The sequence below is a fragment of the Platichthys flesus genome, chromosome 17 (genome assembly GCF_949316205.1).
Source record: "Platichthys flesus chromosome 17, fPlaFle2.1, whole genome shotgun sequence".
Classification (NCBI taxonomy): Eukaryota; Metazoa; Chordata; class Actinopteri; order Pleuronectiformes; family Pleuronectidae; genus Platichthys; species Platichthys flesus.
Genome location: NC_084961.1, coordinates 16,346,244 through 16,367,620, shown reverse-complemented (window position 1 = coordinate 16,367,620; position 21,377 = coordinate 16,346,244). Strand labels below are relative to the sequence as shown.

The 21,377-nt window shown below is 39.7% G+C and overlaps 1 protein-coding gene across 6 annotated transcripts in view; it reads left to right on the top strand.

Annotated features, from left to right (window-relative positions):
* Positions 1-20,501, top strand: part of st3gal1l2 (ST3 beta-galactoside alpha-2,3-sialyltransferase 1, like 2) — a 70,433-nt gene extending 49,932 nt beyond the window's left edge. For 5 of the 6 annotated variants that reach the window (XM_062409956.1, XM_062409954.1, XM_062409955.1 and 2 more), the window contains 4 exons: positions 12,526-12,705; positions 15,438-15,483; positions 17,794-17,913; positions 18,174-20,501. In XM_062409956.1, coding sequence (XP_062265940.1) covers positions 12,526-12,705; positions 15,438-15,483; positions 17,794-17,913; positions 18,174-18,335 — 508 coding nt within the window. In that variant the 3' untranslated portion in view covers positions 18,336-20,501. The remainder of the gene's footprint in view (positions 1-12,525; positions 12,706-15,437; positions 15,484-17,793; positions 17,914-18,173) is intronic. The other variant, XM_062409959.1, reaches the window with a different exon arrangement.
* Positions 20,502-21,377: the final 876 nt, after the last annotated feature.

The window sequence follows — 21,377 nt, the reverse complement described above, 5'->3', positions numbered from 1 at the left end:
GAGGGAAACAGAAATTTAAAACCAGTGCCTTTTAGATATCCACAATTCTCTCAGCTCCACTAAAGCCTTCTTTATAGACTATTATGAATATTGAACAGCATTGGCTTATCGGCTAAAGCCTCTTGTTTGCTCTGCAGATTGCTGTGGTGAAATAGATTTGAGTCAGTATACAAGCCTTTGCATTTGCTTCTGACGAACAAAAGTAAGCTCTGTGGCTTCTGAATAACGAAACGTTGCAAAGGATTTGTTGTTTGATGCACTGCTAAGTCATCACAGCTATTCAAATTGGATTTTAATTATGTATTCAATTCATCTAAATGATTTGATGCATACTAAACCTTTCCTGACATCTCATCTCAAAATGCATCGTCCCCTGTTTCCAGTTTGTATCTGACTGCAGATTTCAAAAAGGACATTTTAAACATAACGTCTATGCTTTACTTGGTCAATGTGAAAATTTAGCTATTTCATGCAGTAGAAGGTACAATGATGGTGGAATCACACCTCCTCTCTCCTGTACAGGGAGGAGATTAAGGAGAACAACAGCAGAACTGGACCAGGAGATGCATGTCTCAAATGATTATCAATTAACTGTCATAGAGACGGTAAATTATAGTGGGGAAAATATCACAGTGGAGAGGGTAACAACAAAAGAGAAACAGCAGTTGAGTCACTGTCCCTCATTGATTCAAATAAGTGAGAGCGGGAGCAAACTTTGATATGTTTTATAATTTATTTTAGAACTCAAAAACTACTTAAAATACACTTGTTATCTTTTGTCGTCATAAGGAGAAGAAAATAATATTAAATTTCATGCAGGAAGAGTGTAACAATTGCCCCCATCAAGAGTTAAATTATAGCAGTCATTGGGGGCAATTGTAACAAATAATATTACTTATACAATAAATTACATTTTATATAAGTAACTATATTTTCCCGCCTTATGTGTAAAGTGAAATATGTATGATAAAAAAAAAAAAATGAAATCACAATATTGTGACTCAGTGTGTATGGCCTCCCTGTGCCTGTATGAACTCCAGACAACGTCTGGGCCTGCTGCTGATGAGTTGGCAGATAATGTCCTGGGGGATCTCCTCCCAGACCTGGATCAGGGCATCAGTTACCTCCTTCACAGTCTGTGGGGGTACTTGGCAGCGTTGGATGCACCGATACACAACATCCCATAGGTGCTCACCTGGATTTACATCAGGGGAACGCGAGGGCCAGTCGATCGTCATCCATGACCAGCCTACACCCTGACCACATGAGGCTGGGACTGGATCGTTTGAATGGCCAAATTGATCTCCTTTGTGAAAGGAAGAACAATTTTAAGATTAATGGCATATGGGTTCAATGATGATGTGGCTGATGCAAAGATCGTATCATGGTGACCAAAGTGCTGCTTAAATATGCAAAAGCATATTTCAAGCAATGCTCTTACATGGCTCTTAATTTACTACAGCATGACTTTGTCAAGCTAACGTGACATGTTGCCACTGTACACAGACACATTACAGCACTTATCTTCTTTGCCAGTCCCCACTGTGACAGCGCCGTGGCTCTGTCTACCAATTTAATTATCAGATGACAATGACGCCACCAAGACAAGAGTTATTACTTTGCTATTAGCAGAATTCTTTTTTTTTCTGCAGAAGATCGCTATGCAAATAGTGATTTATTCAAGAATGAGCTTTATATTCGTAGACATGCTTGATAGGAAGGCATGGTGCTGAGGCAAATGGTCGCCCGGGAACAATCGGTTTAACACAGAGGTGTGGAAATCCATATTTCATATAATATTTCCCTCTTATTTGAGGGCAGCTCTCTGTCCAGAAGGTGTTTGTCAGAAAATGGAATCACTCACATGTCTTTTGAATACAGAATATTTGATCATATGCAATTACATTCCCCCAGTCTGTGTGTATGCTCCGTGGGCACACCGGCATATTTTATTTGAAAAGAAGTAGGCTGTCTTGGCTGTGTGATTGTGTGATCATTCATATTTACTCTGCTGAACTGAGGATCAGTCAAGCTTATATTCTACACGATGATGTAAGCCCTTGCAAATAACCTTGTTAGGATGGATCTTAAAGGCAGCACATGTAATAGGTAGGCACATCACATTGGTAACTCAAAAGAATAAATCCCTGTGTGGAATTGGCTTTTTTAAACAGAAATTTTCTCACGTCTAATATGCAAAGTTTCTGAATCGCAACAAGTATTTACCAACCTGTTTTACACGATCCAGAGAAGAAACCTTTTCCTTTCTCTCAAAGAGCGTTATTACCATATTGATGTGTTCCTTGGGGCCCATGAGGCACCACCATGTACCTCACATGAGGGTTACTTACCCATCTCCAACCCCTGACTGGGGTCCAATGAGCTGCATTCCTAATCACTGCCCATATGCTTAAACATTCAAATCTTGAAAGCATCATTCTAAATTTCGATCATTATAAAAGCTAAATGAGAGCGGGACTTTCAACTAAACATACTTGTTTCTTAATAAGACGTTATTTTCATGTGTTTTTCAGTCTATACCGCAATCATACGTGCCCTTTGCTCAGTGAACCTATTTGTTATTGTGACACAAAGGGCAATCGAGTTCAGGAGCTTGATTGCCTCTCGGGCTGCCGACACTACAAATGTGTCACTGGGCGACGTAGGAAACAAGGACCATCCATCAAATGTTCATTTTGTGCTATGAATTCAAATTATTATTTTTTTTTTTCAAGCTACATGGACTGATACAGAAACACATTATAGAAACCCAAAGATCAGAGTCTTTGAGTGTCTCATTTTTCAGGTAATTAAATTGGCTTTGATCAGCTAAGTGCAGCAGCTTTAACCGCAAATACAACAGGGTCAGCAACGCTTGTATTTGAGATTCATGTTGTGATCTACAATAGTTGAAGAAGCTAATACAAGAGTGTCTACATCCCAGTTTCTGCCCGTTCCAGATTAAAACACAGCCGTATAGTTTTTAAACTGGAATGGGTCCAGCAGTGTTTTCCCAACTTTGAGTTTTAGCCGCTCCTAACCTCTGGAGTAGTATAGACATCAGGTGTATCCCTAGAAGAGGTGGTGTAAACCAAAACGTAAGAGGTACGGATATATACTGTACCTACAGTGAAGGTTTTGATTCATAGCTCAGTTCGAGGTCCCCTGTTGATCGGACCACAGTAGAACTGAGCAGCTGTATCATACATGATCAGACAGTATATCGTACTTAATAACATTCCCCACAGGAACTGAATTAACATGATCACATTTGAAAAAGGTTTTGAAATAACTCAAGAAACCCAAACAGGCAAATCTCAGTTTTTGCCATATCCATTTAATATATCTGTCGCTGCCACAGCTCCAACACAAAGTTACATTTATGAAAAGCCGCTCCAGCGTCAGTGTCTGTATCTACGCCACTAATGCACAACTATGGATCTAACTTTAGCTTAAAGTGCTGGCATTACTAATTCTGGCCGATTTGCATCATTAGCCTGATGGATTTTTAGTTAGCACAGGATTTAAAAATGTCACTCTTCGTGGATGAAAAATATAATTAAACTGGGCCATATGGCTTTTGAGTAGTTTTGGCAATAATTCCTGCTTATACTGGCAACATAGCTCCATAGTAACAAGTCAGTTGAACACGGCAAAATAATGAAGATAGGGATCAGAATCTGGGTCACTCCAGGCATTTTTTAATGGAACGATAACGACTTCTTTCCAGCACAGCTCTTCTTTACCACAGTCGGGCTCCACGGTGCAGCATCCTGCTGCATAAACAAGTAAAAGTCTGTGTATGTGAGGGGTGAGTGACTCACACCTAAGACACTGAGGTGGGCAAAATACATGGATTTAAAAAAATCCAAAACTAATCGCCATTGGCAAATAGCAGTGTACAAAACACTCATATAAGTTAGCAGCTGTTTAGATTTTCAGCCACCTCTGGTCGTCTCTTCCACTGGATTATAATGACAAGCTTTGCCCGCAGCAGATCGTATGGCTAATTATTGTTAATTTTCATGAGTCTGTTGTCTGGTAAATGTCCTCATTAGCTGGTGTCTAACTCGAGTAAAGATTTTTTATTTATTTATCAATTAAACTTCAAAACAAAATCATTTTGAACCCGTCGAGCATTTGGATAATGTAGGTGCATCTGACTAAACGTGCTACAGCTGTTGTTTCAGTGTGTCAGATACATAATTAATCAAGATTTGAGTAAATCCCATCATCACATCAGAATCAGGATCCGCAAACAGCCAATGTCTTAAACTGGGACCAAAAAAGTTGATCGAGACATCCCTACAAAAATCACAAACTGAAACCCCAGTTTAGCCATATTGAATAAATTACTGTTTATGCCTCTGCAGCGGCAACAGCAAATTGCCAGAGTCTTCTATCCCATTCTAGTGAACACGATATCTCAAGAACGCCTTCAGTGAATATGTTTCAGTACAATCATTCAGTTTAATTTTTTTTTGGTGGTCAAAAGTCAAAGGTCACTGTGACCTCTGAAAATACAATACCTTGTGGACACGATATTCAAGGGGCACCTTGAGGGAATCCTTTCACAGTTAGCGTAACGTTCAATTGTACTCATGGACAAATAGAATTTGTGGTGAAAGGTTCAATGTTAAGGTCAATGTGACCTTAGCAAACACATTTTTTGTCCCAGGAGCAGAATGATGTTTCTGAATGTTAACATTGACTCACTGAATAACTGATCATATCTAGGAGGTTAAATCTCTATGGTCGTGCTGAAGGCCTCACAAGACAAATATGCCTTCAAGGAATTTCTCAGAATTTTGATCAGTTGTCATTTGGACTTAAAGATTAATGGGGACGTCATTTTATTGTAAATGCAACATTTTCAGAACTCCTAATGGTACTGAATCTGCACTTGCAGGCAGAGAGTTACAACACAGGTGGTAATTCAACCGAAGGTGAGTGCACCCAAAATGTCAACGGTCATTCCTAACTACTAATCTACTTTATAAGTGAATGCCTAATAAGTGATGAGCAAGCAATCTTTAGCGATCCTTTAATGAGTTTGAGCCCTCGTTGTATTTGGCCAAAACACACCAGATGAGGGCTCCTTTAAGGCATGTGTGAGCTTTGCACTAGTGAGCTTAATTAGAAGGAATCTGACGGTCAGCAAGAAGGATTCACTGTTGTTGGCTTAACCTTTACTGAGTTTACTCCTCCAACTCTTCACTGGATACCAATTAGATCGAGAATCGATCGAAACATCCTGCTGTACAAGGCTTACAGTATATGAGACAACCTTTCTCGAATTCTGCAGAGTTGAGCCGTTGGTATTACATCTGTCCACATCCATGGAGGATGGGTAATGAAAGCTGTTCTAGGACGATGGATTTAGCCCACCGAGGACCACAACAACACTCAGCACACTCACCCACTTTATTATTCATCTACCTACTAATTCCAAGTCTGTTTGTCTGTATGCTGAATGCACCTAACCATTAATTTTGTCGATTTCACAATTGGTAAGTGTATTCATTAGTGCTCCTTGGAAGTGTAGTGTCAATGTTGAGTAATTCATTATTTTTTATTTTACCATATCCGACTGAGACACAGACACGAAGCACTGGTTTTGATCTCCATCATGGATACATCACCTTGAATCATTTTCTGTTTAGCATTTGTCTCCAAAGTAAAGCAAGTATTGAGCTAAATTACAGAGCTTCTACTTTGAAATGTTGTGAACTTGGGTCTGATGATGTGTGTTGATTGCTTAACAGACCTCTGAAATAGCCAATATGTAATAAATCTAAAAATCGGCTTATATAGAAGCCAAACACATGACCAGTATTAAAGCAAATTCAGTTTCAATTTATGAAAATCATTGAATGTAAAATCTTCATTGCAGATAAACCAGGTAGGATGAACATAGATTTTTCTTCACTGTGCAACATAGACTGTTTATAAAGAGCTCTGCACACAACGTCCAGCACACAAACACTAAGAGTTGACAGTATATTGAAGAACTGCTCGAAGAGGACCCACAAATGACCAGGAACAATTCTGAAGTAGCTCCGGAGCATTAACACAGACCAAAGAACAGTCCATTCCAAACGGACAGGTTTACAACAGGCTAGTCCTGTTAATATCAAAGCACCAAACCTGAGACTCTATGCCTTCATCTCACGTGGTCATCCTCCTCATCCTGAACTCTGATCAAAATGTATACATTGTTAATTCCTCATCACGATTATAAGTCAGCTGGAAACAGTCAGCATAGGCATTTGGAGAAACACAGTCAAGCTTACAAAGACAGTGGTTGCAGCAGAGAACTGGTGAGAATGTGAAGGCATGAGACAGGACTGAAATACCTCTGACCTTTAAAGTGTAAGTTGGTTATTACATGCTGCATGATCTGGATGCACCTTGGAGCACAGGGCCGTCTTATGGATTATCGTGGTTCTTGGCTCGCTGTATTTTGAGGACAAATTAATAATAAGCAGACCAACAATGTCCAACAGCGTTCTGGTAGGCAAACAGCCCTGACATTAAAGAAGACATTAATCATTTATGAGTATAACAGTTTCACTTTTCTCACGTTTGAAGAGGAAGGGGGACAAAATAAGTCATTCCAAGAGAGAAAACTTCACAAACCTGACTGTAACAGAATTGTTGGCCTAAGGCCATTCTGATCAAGTTAATGTTTTAATGGCAAAACTGACAAACAATATAAAGACATAAACGCTAGTTGTAATCTTTTTCTTGTCAAATGCTTAACCAACGCTGACAGAATCCTACAACCTGGACCCACTGATCAATAGTCGGATAAACAGACCGCATTGCCATTTTGTTTTGACGTCAATTAGTCAGCCTGACAGTTAGCGTTCATGGTAGCTTGTGTGTGTGTGTGTGTGTGTGTGTGTGTGTGTGTGTGTGTGTGTGTGTGTGTGTGTGTGTGTGTGTGTGTGTGTGTGTGTGTGTGTGTGTGTGTGTGTGTGTGTGTGTGTGTGTGTGTGTGTGTGTGTGTGTGTGTGTGTGTGTGTGTGTGTGTTTGTGTCCACCGATAGGAACAGCTTTGCACAGCAATCATCACCTTTTGTTACTCAGTTCATTTTTATGTATTTAAGAAGATAATATCTCCCATTTCTTTAATTTTCAAAAGATTAAAATATCTTCAGTTTCAATTAAATAAATGCAGTTTCCTTTGGTTGAGATGAGACTAAACCGGCCCACATTTCTCACTGGCCCACCAAGCCAACTTTGGTCTAAATACGTTTTATCATCCAAAAATAGGCAGAAAATAAATCAATATAAAGTCTTGATTAATATAGAAAGCTGATTGAAATAAAAATGTGTTGCTATGTTCCCCACATACAGAACCTCTGCTTACGTATTTGTTGTTCCCTGTCTTCCCTGCTGGTAGGGTTTATGTATAGTTACCACTTTGCAAATTTGATGAGCATCAATGCATACTGTGTGAAAATGATGTGTTGTCTAAACCGCTGTGTGCAGCCTTAATAGACTGGAGTTCTGTTGTGTAGGCAATGTTTTGCAGATGGTTGCAGAGTCAAATTATCACCACCTTTCTTAAGTTGCAGGCCCATCTGAAAATATTATCTCCATGCCACAATCCCCTTTAATTGAATAAAGCCGCACCAAATTGTTCGCACTCAAGGATATCAGTCTATTTGAAATGTCTGAATTTTCGATGAAGATCTCTGGGTTATATCTTGAGAAAATCACAAAAATGTAGCAAAAAACGCACTGTCTCGCAATGTTTAAGAGTAAAAAATAGATAATTTTTTCGAATCTGATCTAAAATGTATTGGGTTTTCCATTGTGCCTTACCCACCGTTCCACCAAGTTTCAATAGTGCTGGTTTCGTAGTCTTTGCATAATCCTGCTTACATATGAAAAGCAATGAAATCATAACCTTCATGTCGAAGGTAAAAGAAAGAACAATTTAGTCAAAACACTAAATAATCGATATCTGACACAATTGACACAAACAGCAGCTCTTACAAGAATGACAGGAAACTGAAGAATCATAAATTCATGTAAAATCGAATGAAATGTTAAAACATCTGCAGCAGCGATGTTTCTTGTTTTCTGTCTGCGGTGAAGTCACTTATGGGTTTTTTTTATTAGTGCAGCCGATCTGATCTGATGCAGGTTCTCTGCAGTTTTCAAACACTGAGGTCAAAAGTGCATCTGTGGTCGAACTGCATCTGAAAATACAGACATAACAATTCTCCTGCTTCAACAAAAAAAAAAAAAACATTTCCAGGAATCTAATGCGCTGTAGGGCATTTGAACCTGACTTGTATATTTGAGCCTTAAGAGTCACTTACATTGAATCAAGTTGATTGATGCTTAAAGTGCTGGCACTTAATACTTGCCCATAAAGTTCTGCTGAAAATCACTGGTCATGATATCTGTCATGTGCAAGAAGGCTTGCACTCTGAATTTCACTCTTCCACTGAAAGTGAGTCATCTTTCTTCCTGCTTTCTCCAGAGAGAGGGAGGGTTACAGACTTGCTCTTGTCTCCCTCTAATAGGATTCCGCAAATCTATTATCACAGAGAATCATGGCTAAATCTCTATGTGACATTGGACATGCACAAAAATATTGATTCTAATTATTCCACTTACATCTCTCATTAACTTTCACATGGCACCTATGTTACCTGAGTAATTGTGTGTACTCCGGGTAAAAAGCCCAGGGCAGAGCATTGTGTCGGAGAAATGGGCTTTTCAAGCGCTCAGTACATCTGCTCCAGTTTGTTTCAAGTCCATCTGGTACAAATTTCCATTGCCAAGGGGGGCGTAGCTGGAGCAGGAGCTGAATATTGATTAGACCAATCTGAAATAGTCGCCTCCTTAGAACAGTTGACACCACACGCCCCCACAAGATTAAGCGAATACGCGGCTCACAGAATCCACTTAAAAACGTAACTTCTCGAGTGCCCTTACATACATGCCTTATTGTAGCGTTACCCCCTGCAGTGGGTTGATGGCAAGAGCCAACCATACACTATTATACAACTTAGAGAGGAACTTTCGAGGAAGTGAGTTTCAAAGAAACAAGAAGTCAGTTCTGTTTTCCATTTTGTGGAAAACAGAAATATGTGAATAGAAAAAGACAATGAGCCTCTTGTTGTTTAAGTTGAGGAAAACATTAAGTGCTGTCAGAAATTCCTGTACCCTTACATAACTGTGGAATTTGATCACCGACATATATGCCTGTTATGAATGAGGATGTAGGGGAGTGCCTTGTAAGGTGAGGATCTTTATAATATATGTGTTATAGCAGCGGTAGTGTGCTGTTAGAGTAAATCAGTGTCTCTGAGTGTGCTGTATAGTGACAAACTCCTCGCATAGCACTCTTTGATAGGTGGCATGACGTTCCTCTGCCCTCGCTGCCATACTTTTTCATTTGCTGTGGACGGTGAGGATCCATTTGTCCAGCATTTCTTAAACCCCCTGATGATGTAGCTGCCATTAAGGGAGGAACCCCACCAATGTAGGCCTGTCAAAATCGGTTCTTTTCCGCTGAGATACTGCACCATTAAAAAACCTCTTGCCAATATTTTCTTCTAACAGACATTGCACGTTCAGCTCAGTCTGAGCCATGAATCTGTTCGAGAAAGCTGGCTGCCCTTCCCTGGAAAGTTGACAGAAGAAGCAGTTCTTATTACTCGTTAACAGCAAGAGCAATTGCTCTTTCTCCTCCTCCTCTCCACATCTGCTGTGAAGTGAGCTGTAGATGTACCAATATGAGATACACAATGTATTCTATTCTGTAAAGCACTTCCTGCTCTTACTCAATGCTACCACTGATGATCCAGTATCATGACAACCAGTGTTGTGTCCATAATAAACCCAGACCCATCTGATGCAGCAGCTTTACTACTTGTGGCACAGCATTTGTTTGCTCTGGGACTAACAGGCCATCCATCCGTTGCAGTGCTGTAGCATCGCTGTAGTTAACTGTTGCAGTACAGCGGTGAATGATCCCTTTACTCGTGTTATTGGAAGCATTTATTTTTCAAGAACACTGTGACAGTTTCTTTCAATTTAGTAAAAGCATTCACTTGGATTCATGAAAGGAAGTGATTAGAAATGTGTGATCAAAGGTCATAGGTCAAGGTCACTGTGAATTCACGAATCACAATTTCCGCAAATTTAGTATGGATAATCAGTTCGACCCAAAGGATGATGGGAATTAGAATTTGGAGGACAAGGGTGAAAGCCACTGTGCCTCATGGATACTTTATCTTAAGAATGCCTTGAGAGAATCCTATCAAATTTGGCTCCAGTGTTCATGACTCACTGGATTAACTGTTAATATGTGGGTGGTCAAAGGTCACAGTGGCCTCACGAAACATGTGTTTGGTGTCTTGAAGATGAGCTCTCAAGTCTGCCTCAGAATGTGCTGTAGTTTCTGACAAACTCCTCACATCTCACTCTTTGATAGGTGGCATGACATTCCTCTGCCCTCGCTGCCAGACTTTTTCATTTGCTGTTGACGGCGAGGATCCATTTGTCCACCATTTCTTAAACCCCCAGAGGATGTAGCTGCCATTAAGGGAGGAAACCCCACCAATCTGTTCTTTTGCGCTGAGATACTGCACCATTAAAAAACCTCTTGCCAATATGTTGTTCTCCCAGACATTCAGCTCAGCCGGAGCCATGATTTGTTCTGCCAAAGGTCAAAGTGGACTTGAAGATGATATCTAAAGCCGGCCTTCCGGGGAATTTCGTAACATTTTGATTAATCATTACTTGGGCTGATTAGATTTCAAAAGTCAAGGGTCGAGGTGAAATCATATGAGTCTGAAAAAACTTTTATGTACCCTGAAACTGCACTGGTTGGCAAAGCATGCAACCTCAGGGTGGTATTTCTAGTTTTATTAGGTCTTTATGATTTGACTATGAAAGGTCGATGAAAGACCAATATACAATTTGCCTGCCCAGCGTTTTACCAACTTCCAGCTCTTTGGTTTAGCACTCAGCTTTACCATTTAGTTTCACCATCACTGCTCCGATCTAATTTGTTCCCAGGAGCAGCAGTTAGGTAAGCACAAAAGAGCATCTAAGTTAGGATCTGCCATTAAAAGGACTCTGGAAAGACTAGGTGGACTTTCTGAAACGCTGTTGTTTGAACATAGTCTGGCTTAACACCCTGTCTTTGTCTGGTTTCCCATTTAGGTGATTGTCTGTCCCGCCCTTATATGTTTCACTTGTGTCCAATTATCCCTGCCTCCCGTGTGTGTCCCTTCGCTCGCAGTCTACTTTGTCTCTTCTGTTTTCCCTGGTTCTCTGTTGCTCGCATCTATTCCTGCTCAGTTCCTTCATTTCTGTTTTGCCTGTTCTGCTGCCCGAATTTGTTTGCCTTGGATTACCTCTGTCTGCAACCAGCCACATATGACAGTGAGCCTGGACAATATTACTTTTTCTGGACCACCTGCTTAGCACGTTGTCTACAATTTTGCACCTGTGAGCCCCACATTCTATCTTTAGGGCCAGGTGTTTAGTAAACCTGCATATGTTAATGCAGGTTTAGTTAAAGTTTTAAAAACAATATGTGATTTATTACATTTTCAATAAAATGTGTGTACTAAATGTTATAATAGGAAAAACTGATTGGACTTTACATGAAATTTAAATGACGTAAGTGATAAAAAAACAATACATTTTCATATTAATATCAATAAAATAACTAAAGCTGTATTTAAACATATATAAGTTGCACAAAGGAGACACGGTGGGAAAAGTTGATCATTATATATTTATATGTTTCATAAAAACTGTGCAACTTCCAGGCTTTCCAAGTTATTTCCCAATGTGCAACTTGATAGTAATGTCTTTAAACACAAGAGGCTGTGATTTATTGATTTAAGCAAAAAAGGTTAAAAAAAACTGTAACTATAAAATAAGGCCTAGAAATACAATAGCTCTTGCAGGAGGCCGTTATGAGTCCTGACGGGCTCAGGCTGGAAACGTCTAGTTGTTATATAGCTGTCATCTCAGTAATGAGGAAGACAATATTGCTCAGACCCGAGCGCTCAACCAGGTGATACATAGGGGGTGGGGGGGAGCTTCATGATGTCTCCTCTCTCTGTCACCTCCCTCCACTCAGGAAACCAACTGCCATGTTCCCACCAATTACCGCTGCAGACTGAGTGTTTTTAGACATAATAACAGGGACCCCTCATCTGGCTTGCCTAACAGGAACTGTTGGGATTTGAATTGACGCAGCCTGTTTGCTAGTTGGATGTGTGACATGTGGTAAAATGGGGATGTGTTTTTGTTCCCTCTTTCTCAAAATTTTGTCTCTCAATATAGTGACGATGATTATTTTGCATGTCGGTATCACAAAGGTATATAATTAAGCACTATGGTGATTATCATATACAAAATCCAGTAATTTCCCGTCTTTGTTACATGTGGGTGAATTTGAGTTGCCCTGGAAATTGTACAGGAAGAAAAGTAAAGATGTGAGGAGAGTAACTCAGAAACACAATATTCTCCTTGCAGAATGAACCATGCTCCCACCCGTGGCTTTGAGATGGACGTGGGAACCAGAACAACTCATCATGTCATGTATCCAGAGAGCGCCATCGACCTGGACAACGACACCAGACTAGTTCTGATCCCTTACAAGACTCTGGATATTCAGTGGCTCATTAGTGCCCTCACCACAGGCACTATTAAACAGTGAGTGTACTTACCAAATGTCAGAAGCTGCTACAATCAATATTTTATATTCCCAATGACTATGTGTAGTGAAGAAGCTGTTGCTTGTAGCAGGAGACTCCACAGAAAACAGCCGTTTCACCCTTTATAAAAACAGTACATTCTGATAAAACCACTGTATATGAGCAGAGAATTTCTTAAATAGGGAGAACGTCCCCTCCAGGTTGTTTGAAGGGCAGGCCTTACACTTTTTATTCGAAATTAAAACATTTACTTGAACCTTGGGGAAAAGTTCATATTCATCTTGTAGTGAACAATTTGAATTCAAAATATTCAGTCTAGAGGTGCATCAGACTGTCAGAAGTCGTTTGTGTCCTGATCCAGCAGTGGGCGATCATTGTCAGCTTGACCTATTGCCTGAGGAGTTGTTAGCCCCCAAAATGTAACGTTTATGAGGTAAAGGAAGTTGTATTTGATTTTTATTTGACTGTTATAACCAATCCTCCTCTGGTTCCTCCTATAGCTGGTATTTCCATTTAATTTCACACAAATTGTCGTTATCAGTCGCAAATCCTTAGCTCACCAATTAGCATGCATTAGCAGAATCCTAGCATGTTATATGTCCCTGTCAGAAATATAAGGTAAATTAATGAATAATCAATACTATATTTTCCGCAATCAAAAAACTATTTGAGCCTTCTTGACATGAATAATTATTTCTGTTTTTAGCTACACTCGTACCGTTGCAGACTAGCCTGCCCTCTAGGTGAACTGCTGCCATTTTTGGTATAATAGCAGTAAAAGGAGGTAGACAGGCTCTCTGTAGATGGGCTGAGTTAGGTTGGCTGGTGAACCCTATGTCTAAAAATACTATGGTCACAAGGGGGACATAGTATTATTGTTATTATTTCTTCTATGAATATCATTATTGAGTTAAACTAAAAGTTATAAATGTGCTCGCTGAGACGCTTCATTCCCCCCCCCCCCCCCCCGTTTATCAACGAAACCAGGGTACAAAAGCTTTTAGTGTCCTTGAAATGTATAAGTTGTGAATATGTTATGATGCATTGTGCATTTGTTTGCCCTCCCACATTCATTTACATTTTTTTTTTAAACCAGACCACGGCAACAATCACACTCGCTCACTCTTCTTAGTTGTCAGATTGCCATAACAAGGATAATCACTCAGTTTTGATCTTCCGGTAAATTTCACCTTCAGCCGCTTCATCCTCAATGACCCGTAAACATTAGCTTGATTACTGGACAACCAGGGGGAAAGGATGAAGCCTCCGCCAATGAATGCAGCTGCCAATAACTCAAACACCCCATGTTTGGTGGCGGAAGGACGAGTAAATCCAAACAAATGATTCCTGTAAAAGTGCAGTTGCCTTTCAACCCGGCCAAAGCAATCATTCTGCGTCATTAAATTTCACTTTATTGGTTCCACTGTCAGCACCGCCGCGGCAGCCATTAGATCTTCGCCGAATTGTTTTGTTAAATCTTACAGTCTTGATGAATAGAATGGGCCTCTATATGAAAAGACACAGGAGGAACCGTATTCAACACAAATTCACACCATCGACTATAAATGGCAACACTCCTGGAGTGTTAGTTCTCTCATGTGTCACAGCTTCAGTCAGCTCTTAACATTTTCTCTGTCTTTATCTTATTTTTTGCATGTACTAAATCTCATGTCATTTCAGAATTCAGCCACTTCCCCCCTGTTCTGCATCACCTCGTACCACGGACGTTTGCCATTTTTTTGCATAATGGATAATCAGGGGTCAAAAGCCAGGTAGAAAGTCTGAGAAAGCAAACAAATCCGACAGGGAGCAGGCAAAACGGGAATCCAGGGACCAGAAGGCAGGCCACAGAAAGCAAACAAATCCGACAGGGAACAGGCAAAACGGGAATCCAGGGACCAGAAGGCAGGCCACAGAAAGCAAACAAATCCGACAGGGAACAGGCAAAACGGGAATGGGGCAGGGAATGGGATCCTTGACACGAGGTGATGCAGAGCAGGGGGGAGTGGCTGAATTCTGAAATGACATGAAAATAAGATAAGACAATGAAAATGTTAAGCGCTGACTGAAGTTGTGACATCCTGTGAAAGTATCGAGCCTGTGTGAGTAACTGGGTGTATTTCTTTTTACATTCATGTCGATGTTGTGTTCTGCAACACACCAGATACTAGCTACACAGGTACTTTTCATGTCATCTTACACAAATCGTCAAGGAACTGGTTGGATCGCACAGCGCAGTATTCCAATCAGTGATAGACTAGTCTGAAAAATATTAGACACATTGCTGCAGAGGCATTAGCCTCGATAAACCATTCCTTAAATTGGAAACATTTCTCAGGATTGTGTCTAACTATGCAATCAGTCTTTTTTCATCTCTCTCATTAGTATGCTATCCTTTTACTTTTGTCAATTACACAGGCTATTTGCATGTTTGAATTTAGATTTTTTTAGATGTATGTGATTTGTTCAATGTTTATATTTCCATGGTAAACACACAAGCATGTAGCATGTAGTGCTTCCTCTGTATCTGGCTCCTGAGCTGTGTCTTCAAGACTCTGACACTGGACATTTATGATAAGATATGTCATCAGTACGTCCACTGTAGATGTGGTACAAGTAACAGGAGATAAAACAAGCAGTTCTGTCTTCAGCTCAATATTTCAGAGAATTTTTTGTAGTTAAGTAGTTAAAGCCAAGATTTTGAGTCCCTGGTGTTGTTTTGTGTTACAGGACCTATCAGTCTGTCCCTGCCAGGATAAAAGCAAACAGAGATAAGGTAGGTTGTGCAAACCCACACACACGCATATCTTTTTATATTAAATGTTTGTATTTGAACATAACATTCATTTTATTTGGATACTATTTCTTATTTCCCTAGATTACATTAAAACATTATATACTGGGTGGTGCAGTGCTTAGCATCCTGCATGTTCTCCCTGTGTTTGCATGGGTTTTCTCAAGGCTCCTCCCACAGTCCAAAGAAATTAGGATTGGGATTAGGTTTATTTGAGACTATATTGACTTTAGGTGTGAATGTGTGTCTTTGTCTTTGTACACCCATTGTTGGCTGGGATTGGCTCCAGCTAACCCGCCACAACCCTGAAAAGAGCATAATAAACGGATGGATCTATGCATGCATGGATGGATGGATGATATATCCTACACATACAATACCTGGACAAAAGTACAAAAGCATATCGACAAATTGAAACCTTACGCTAAATTTTTTGTGGTCAAGCTCTCATTCAAAAACAGTGTCCATTATACTAACTATGTGTCCGTTTTGTAGCAGTGTCACATGACGTTTCACAGTGGTATATCCAGGGGTGTAATGTTTCATTTACTGCTGTTTAATATACTAAACTTTGCGCCTTTTTGAGGTAGTTGTGGGTATTTACATTTTACATGTCTTAATGTTCTAATACTACATTTCACATGGAAAACATTTCATTTCAACTGTACACCATTTATTTTAAATGCACTTATATAACATGATTCAGTGATTTACATCTAAACTAACCAATAGCGTAAAAGGTTCCTAAAAGGATAAGTTAGAATATTAATTTGTATTACCTGAAAATTTATATTTTTACTTTTGCCACTTACATACATTTTGCAGCTACTCATTTTTTTTATAATAACATTTTGAGTGTAGGAATTCTACTTCAATGGAGTTTTCGACATTGCTATTTCTTCTTTTTACTTAGTTTTGAGTTCTTCTTTCAGCACTGGCTTTTTCACAAGGGTTAAATTGTTGGCACATCAAAATGCATATGTCACTATTTAAGACTGACACACTCCTGGCAGCGTAGGACAGGTCTGTAGTTGTATATGCCACTGCTACTTAGGTTACAGTGTGTTGCTGACAGCATGTAGTGTGTAAAACTGGAGGTTGTTACTGACGTGTTGAACACTGTACTTCTAGTGAATAATGGTGTTTCTGAGTATGAATAAATATCTTGGATTTGCACAAATTGTGATTTAGGAAGTTATATATTCGCCGCTCACCACCAACTGGTTAAGAATAGACATACATATATCAGTTTAGAACTCATATTCATATTTTTCACCAGAACCAGATGAATCCAGGTGATGATTTGTCTGTATGAAAATAAGAATCTGCCAGTAACCAAAGCAGTACTTCAGGATTCAGGCTGCAGATGTAAAACTGTAGGTGTTAAATATTCACATATTCAGGGTCACTCATCCTCAATAACTTTTCATTACTTTTCACCGCATTAGCTGTGCAGTACGGAACAACGTGTGACTGATGTTCCACTGGTGTTATTTCTGCCTCGTGTTCAGATATTGACGCCTTAATGAGGACCTGAAGTTAGGGGCCGTCCCGAAAGACAAAACACATAATCATGGGATTTTCTTATTCTGCAAAACTTTTAATAGAGCTTAAATCAATTACATTTTATTTTGTAAACATGTAAATATAATTATGAACAGAAATAAAAGATTGTTTCAAAATGAAAATCAAGCAGACAAGACAATGACAATTATATTCTGGTATAATGCTGGTTTAATCTGAATGCAGCTGTTTTTTGTGAGGTAAACACTTTGCTATTACATCTTTGCTTTGTTACACTAGCATTTTGTTAGCTATAACTACATCTCACTTCTCGTGTACTGCTTACAAGCATCACAAAACTTGAATATGGCATAATATCTGTTTTATTCAACACATATATATTTATGTGAGTTGAAAAACAGTGGTCTATTAGTCATACTGGTACCACAGCAGCAGCATGTTAATAATAATCATTTTACAGGAGTGAGAAGTGGTGTGCCAGTAAAACCAGCAATATAAAACATGTAAAAAGTGACTCACCATAAAGAATTTTTGAAATAAAAAAGCCTTATAAGCCAATGCCACCTAAACAAGAGTGGCATGCTTTTAACCACCTTTCAGTCATGGTGCTGCTGGTGCAGTCCAAGCCGTTATCTCAAAAGTACACTGTATTTTCATCAGTTATTTCTTTATGTTACTGTAAAAAGATGGAAGAAGTTCAGAATTCGAACATGAATCTTTCTCTCTCTGTTAATTACCATACCTGAAATTCCTATAACTCTTTTGCAGGTGGTAATTTACAACCCCACATTTTTCAAATACGTCTACGATAATTGGCTCGAGGGTCACGGACGTTACCCTTCGACAGGCTTCCTCAGCTTACTGCTCGCTCTCCACATATGTGATGAGGTAAGAAGTACAGTGTGAAGTACATACATAACATCACCTTGACAAACGAGTTCCTCAGTGAATTGGAATAACTATACAAGGACAACCTCCTTCATGTTTTATGAGATTGCGGTTTCAGAATAATAATGAGTTTTGTTTTTGAGAAATATGAAAGTTGTGATGTGAAAGCTGGACAGACGTGAATGAATAAAATTCAAGCTTGTGTAGATGACGTGTTGCCGTAGCTTTGACACTGGGATTTTGTTTCTTGCCTCCTCCAGGTCAGTGTGTTTGGATTTGGGGCCGACCAGTCAGGAAGCTGGCACCACTATTGGGAGGATAACCACATGAAACACACGGGGGTCCACGACGGAGATTACGAACACAACCTCACCTCGCTGCTGGTGGAGAACCACAAAATCAAAATGTTTCGCGGCACATGAAACCAAACCCTGTTGTGTGCCGTGGGACGAACCTCACGCACTCACAGACAGCCTTTGAATGATGAAAAAGGCTGTCTGTGAGTGCGTCACCTCCCTACGGAAGAACACTGCAATGATTTCCAAGGACATTGTCGAATGAACTCGTCTTTACAGCTCTCTGTTGCTTGCTGGAGCTACTGTTTGAGAAGTGTCACTCCTATTGACAAACCCACAGTTTCTGTTCGTTCCCAGTAAAAGACCCTGACACGCCATCAAGTCAAGACTAAAGCAACACTGCCAATTGTTTCAGGGTGTTTTCATATTATGTACAATCGCTTTGCAACATGCCTCAGTGTGATTGTCCTCCCACTCTCCGCCTGCCACTCAGCTTTCACATAAGTAGTGTTATTCTGTGCCCGAATACACACGCACATCTGCACACTCTGATACAGTGGGTTGTGTTATGCAGCTAGTAGGTTTGTGTTCCATTCCAACCATATACTGTATTTAAAAACGGAAGTCATGAGAGCCCCTCTAAAGCAGGGCTGTCCATCCATCCATTTTTAATTGGCCCGCATAACAACCATTTAAGTATCGCTTAAACGGCACTTACTCATAGTACTTTGTAGTTTCGCTTTATTTTTGAAGAAATTGTACTTTCTTGATTCTTGTTGTTCTGGGTTTGTACCCTCTGGGTTGAATGCAATTCTAACGCACTTGGATAAAAGCGTCAGCTAAATGAAATGTAATTGAATGTAATGGACTATGGCCCACTATATTGCACTTCTCAGTTTAGACACCAGGAGGCGACCAACTCACCCCTGACCTGCCAGCTGTTAGTGGATGAGACGTGGGCCAAACTGAAAAGCCAAAGTACACCTGATGGTTTATGTAGTTATTATCACACTGATGTTTGTTCAAGTGCAATTTTTTTACCCAAATTATTTTTCTGTTATTTGATGACAAATATACACAGGTTGAGATGTCATGATTGACAGCTGAGACTGACTCACAATTGTTCAAGCTACTACGCAGACTCTGGTTCCAAATGTGCTAAATGGCAGCGTTTGTATCTGGGATAATTCGGAAAAAAATTCAGTAGAGGGAGAAAGTGGTTAGCAGCGGGTTAGGGTTAGGGTTAGGGGTTAGATCATTTAGAGTCTATGGTTGTGCCAATAAACACAAAGAGGAGTCATCAGGAATGCAACATTATTTTCTGTTGTCAGACTTTTGTTTTGAGAAGTGGCACAAACTTTATATTCAAACTCTTGGCATTTCTTGTATCTTGTTTAGTTATGATTGTAGCCTATTTTTTCATGTACCCAAATTACAGGACAATATTTAATTTTTTTTCTAGACTTTAGAGACATTTACTCTGTCCCAATTCAGGGTCTGCATCCTTCGGGGTGTGAAGGAGGCAGTCTGCGTGGGCCACGTAGATCAGGAAGGCCGACCCTAAATGTGACAATCAATCAATCAAATGTTATTTGTATAGCCCATATTCACAAATCACATATTGTCTCATAGGGCTTTAACATGGTGTGACATCCTCTAGGAAAAACTACAAACCTCACATGTGGCTCAGAGAGAGCCACATGTGAGCCACTTGGTCTACAGGGGATTTCCATGATCAATGTCTTTTTATGTCTTTTGCCTCCTGAAATGAAGTGTTTCAATTTTGATTATATTCATATTGTCATGTCGTTCATTTACACTGAGTTTTAAATAATTCATATGCTTTTAAAAGAAGTACGGTCAAAATATAAGCAGGCAGACTTTCTCATTCTAATTGAAAAGTTCGATGGGGAAGCAGGCGGGATAATGCACTATGCCAGGCAAGTGTAGATTTAACCATGCTTGGCTACAAATGGAAAAGTACATGCCGTGGGTTACAACAGACAAAGACCTCACTCAAACTATTGTCTCATTAATTTGCGTCATTTAATGTATACTGTATGCTTTGGAATTCTCATTGTTAGCTTAAATACTAAATTTGTCACTTTTGAATGTATACAGCGAGATTTCTCAAAATGTTTGGTCATGGAAATTTGGTTTAAAGTTATTGAAAAGTCATGGAAAAGTCATGGAAATCCATTGGTCAAAGTATGTATGAACCCTGGTATTGATTCCGTGTGTTTATTTTTGTGTTTGGATTTTTTGCCTCATTAAAGGACACTTTCAGTTATAGTTTTTGTCTCTGCAGCTTGGGTCCTCCTGTTTTGACTTAAACCCTGACAGTGTCATCAGCTTGTCCTGCCCCTATTACTGTCGCTTAGCAACAGCGCTGCAGATCGACACCACAAGAAACTTGACTGGCCCTTGGTTTGTATACATGTGATACCTTGAATGAACCGACGTCACTTCGCTTTATGACTTTGAAAAAATGGTTTATCACCAAAGCACTTTGAATCCTGAGATAGATTGGGCCGGGAAGGAAGGATCCACCAGTTGGAGCCTTAATTGTCTGAGATGAAAGGACACATTTGTTGGTCGCATTTGAAGGAGCTTTGGAAATGGGCCACTCGGGCCACTCTGACATATTCAGTCTTTAAATGCAGCCTCGGAATTGACACACACTCAGCCTCGTTTGAAAGGGTAATGCGAATAGATAAGATTTCAAATGCTAAACAGCAGTCACTTCTGTATTTCAGTGGGACACCATACACCTAAAACTAAATTTAAATCTTAAACTACAGGCTTTAGGGTTAGGGTTCCCTCAGATCGGGGCCCATGTCCCTGATGTGACAGCCCTCATCAAATTCTTCAACCCCCACTCAAACCTCATCTTCATTCATGAGGAGCCTCTCAGATATAACCACTGTCTGCTGATCCAAAAGGGTCCGTCCATATCTGAAGCATTTTAAATACAAAATGACATGGGACCAAAGAAAAGTATTTTTATAAGCTTAATAAAAAGAAACACTGATTACACTGTAAATATAATAAATTCCACCTTCAGGCAGTGAAGATGTTTGATATTATAATGGAAGATATGAGAAAAATAATTTATTTTCTTCATCACTCTGTCTGATTGTGAATCTCACAAAGTACCTGCACTGCAGA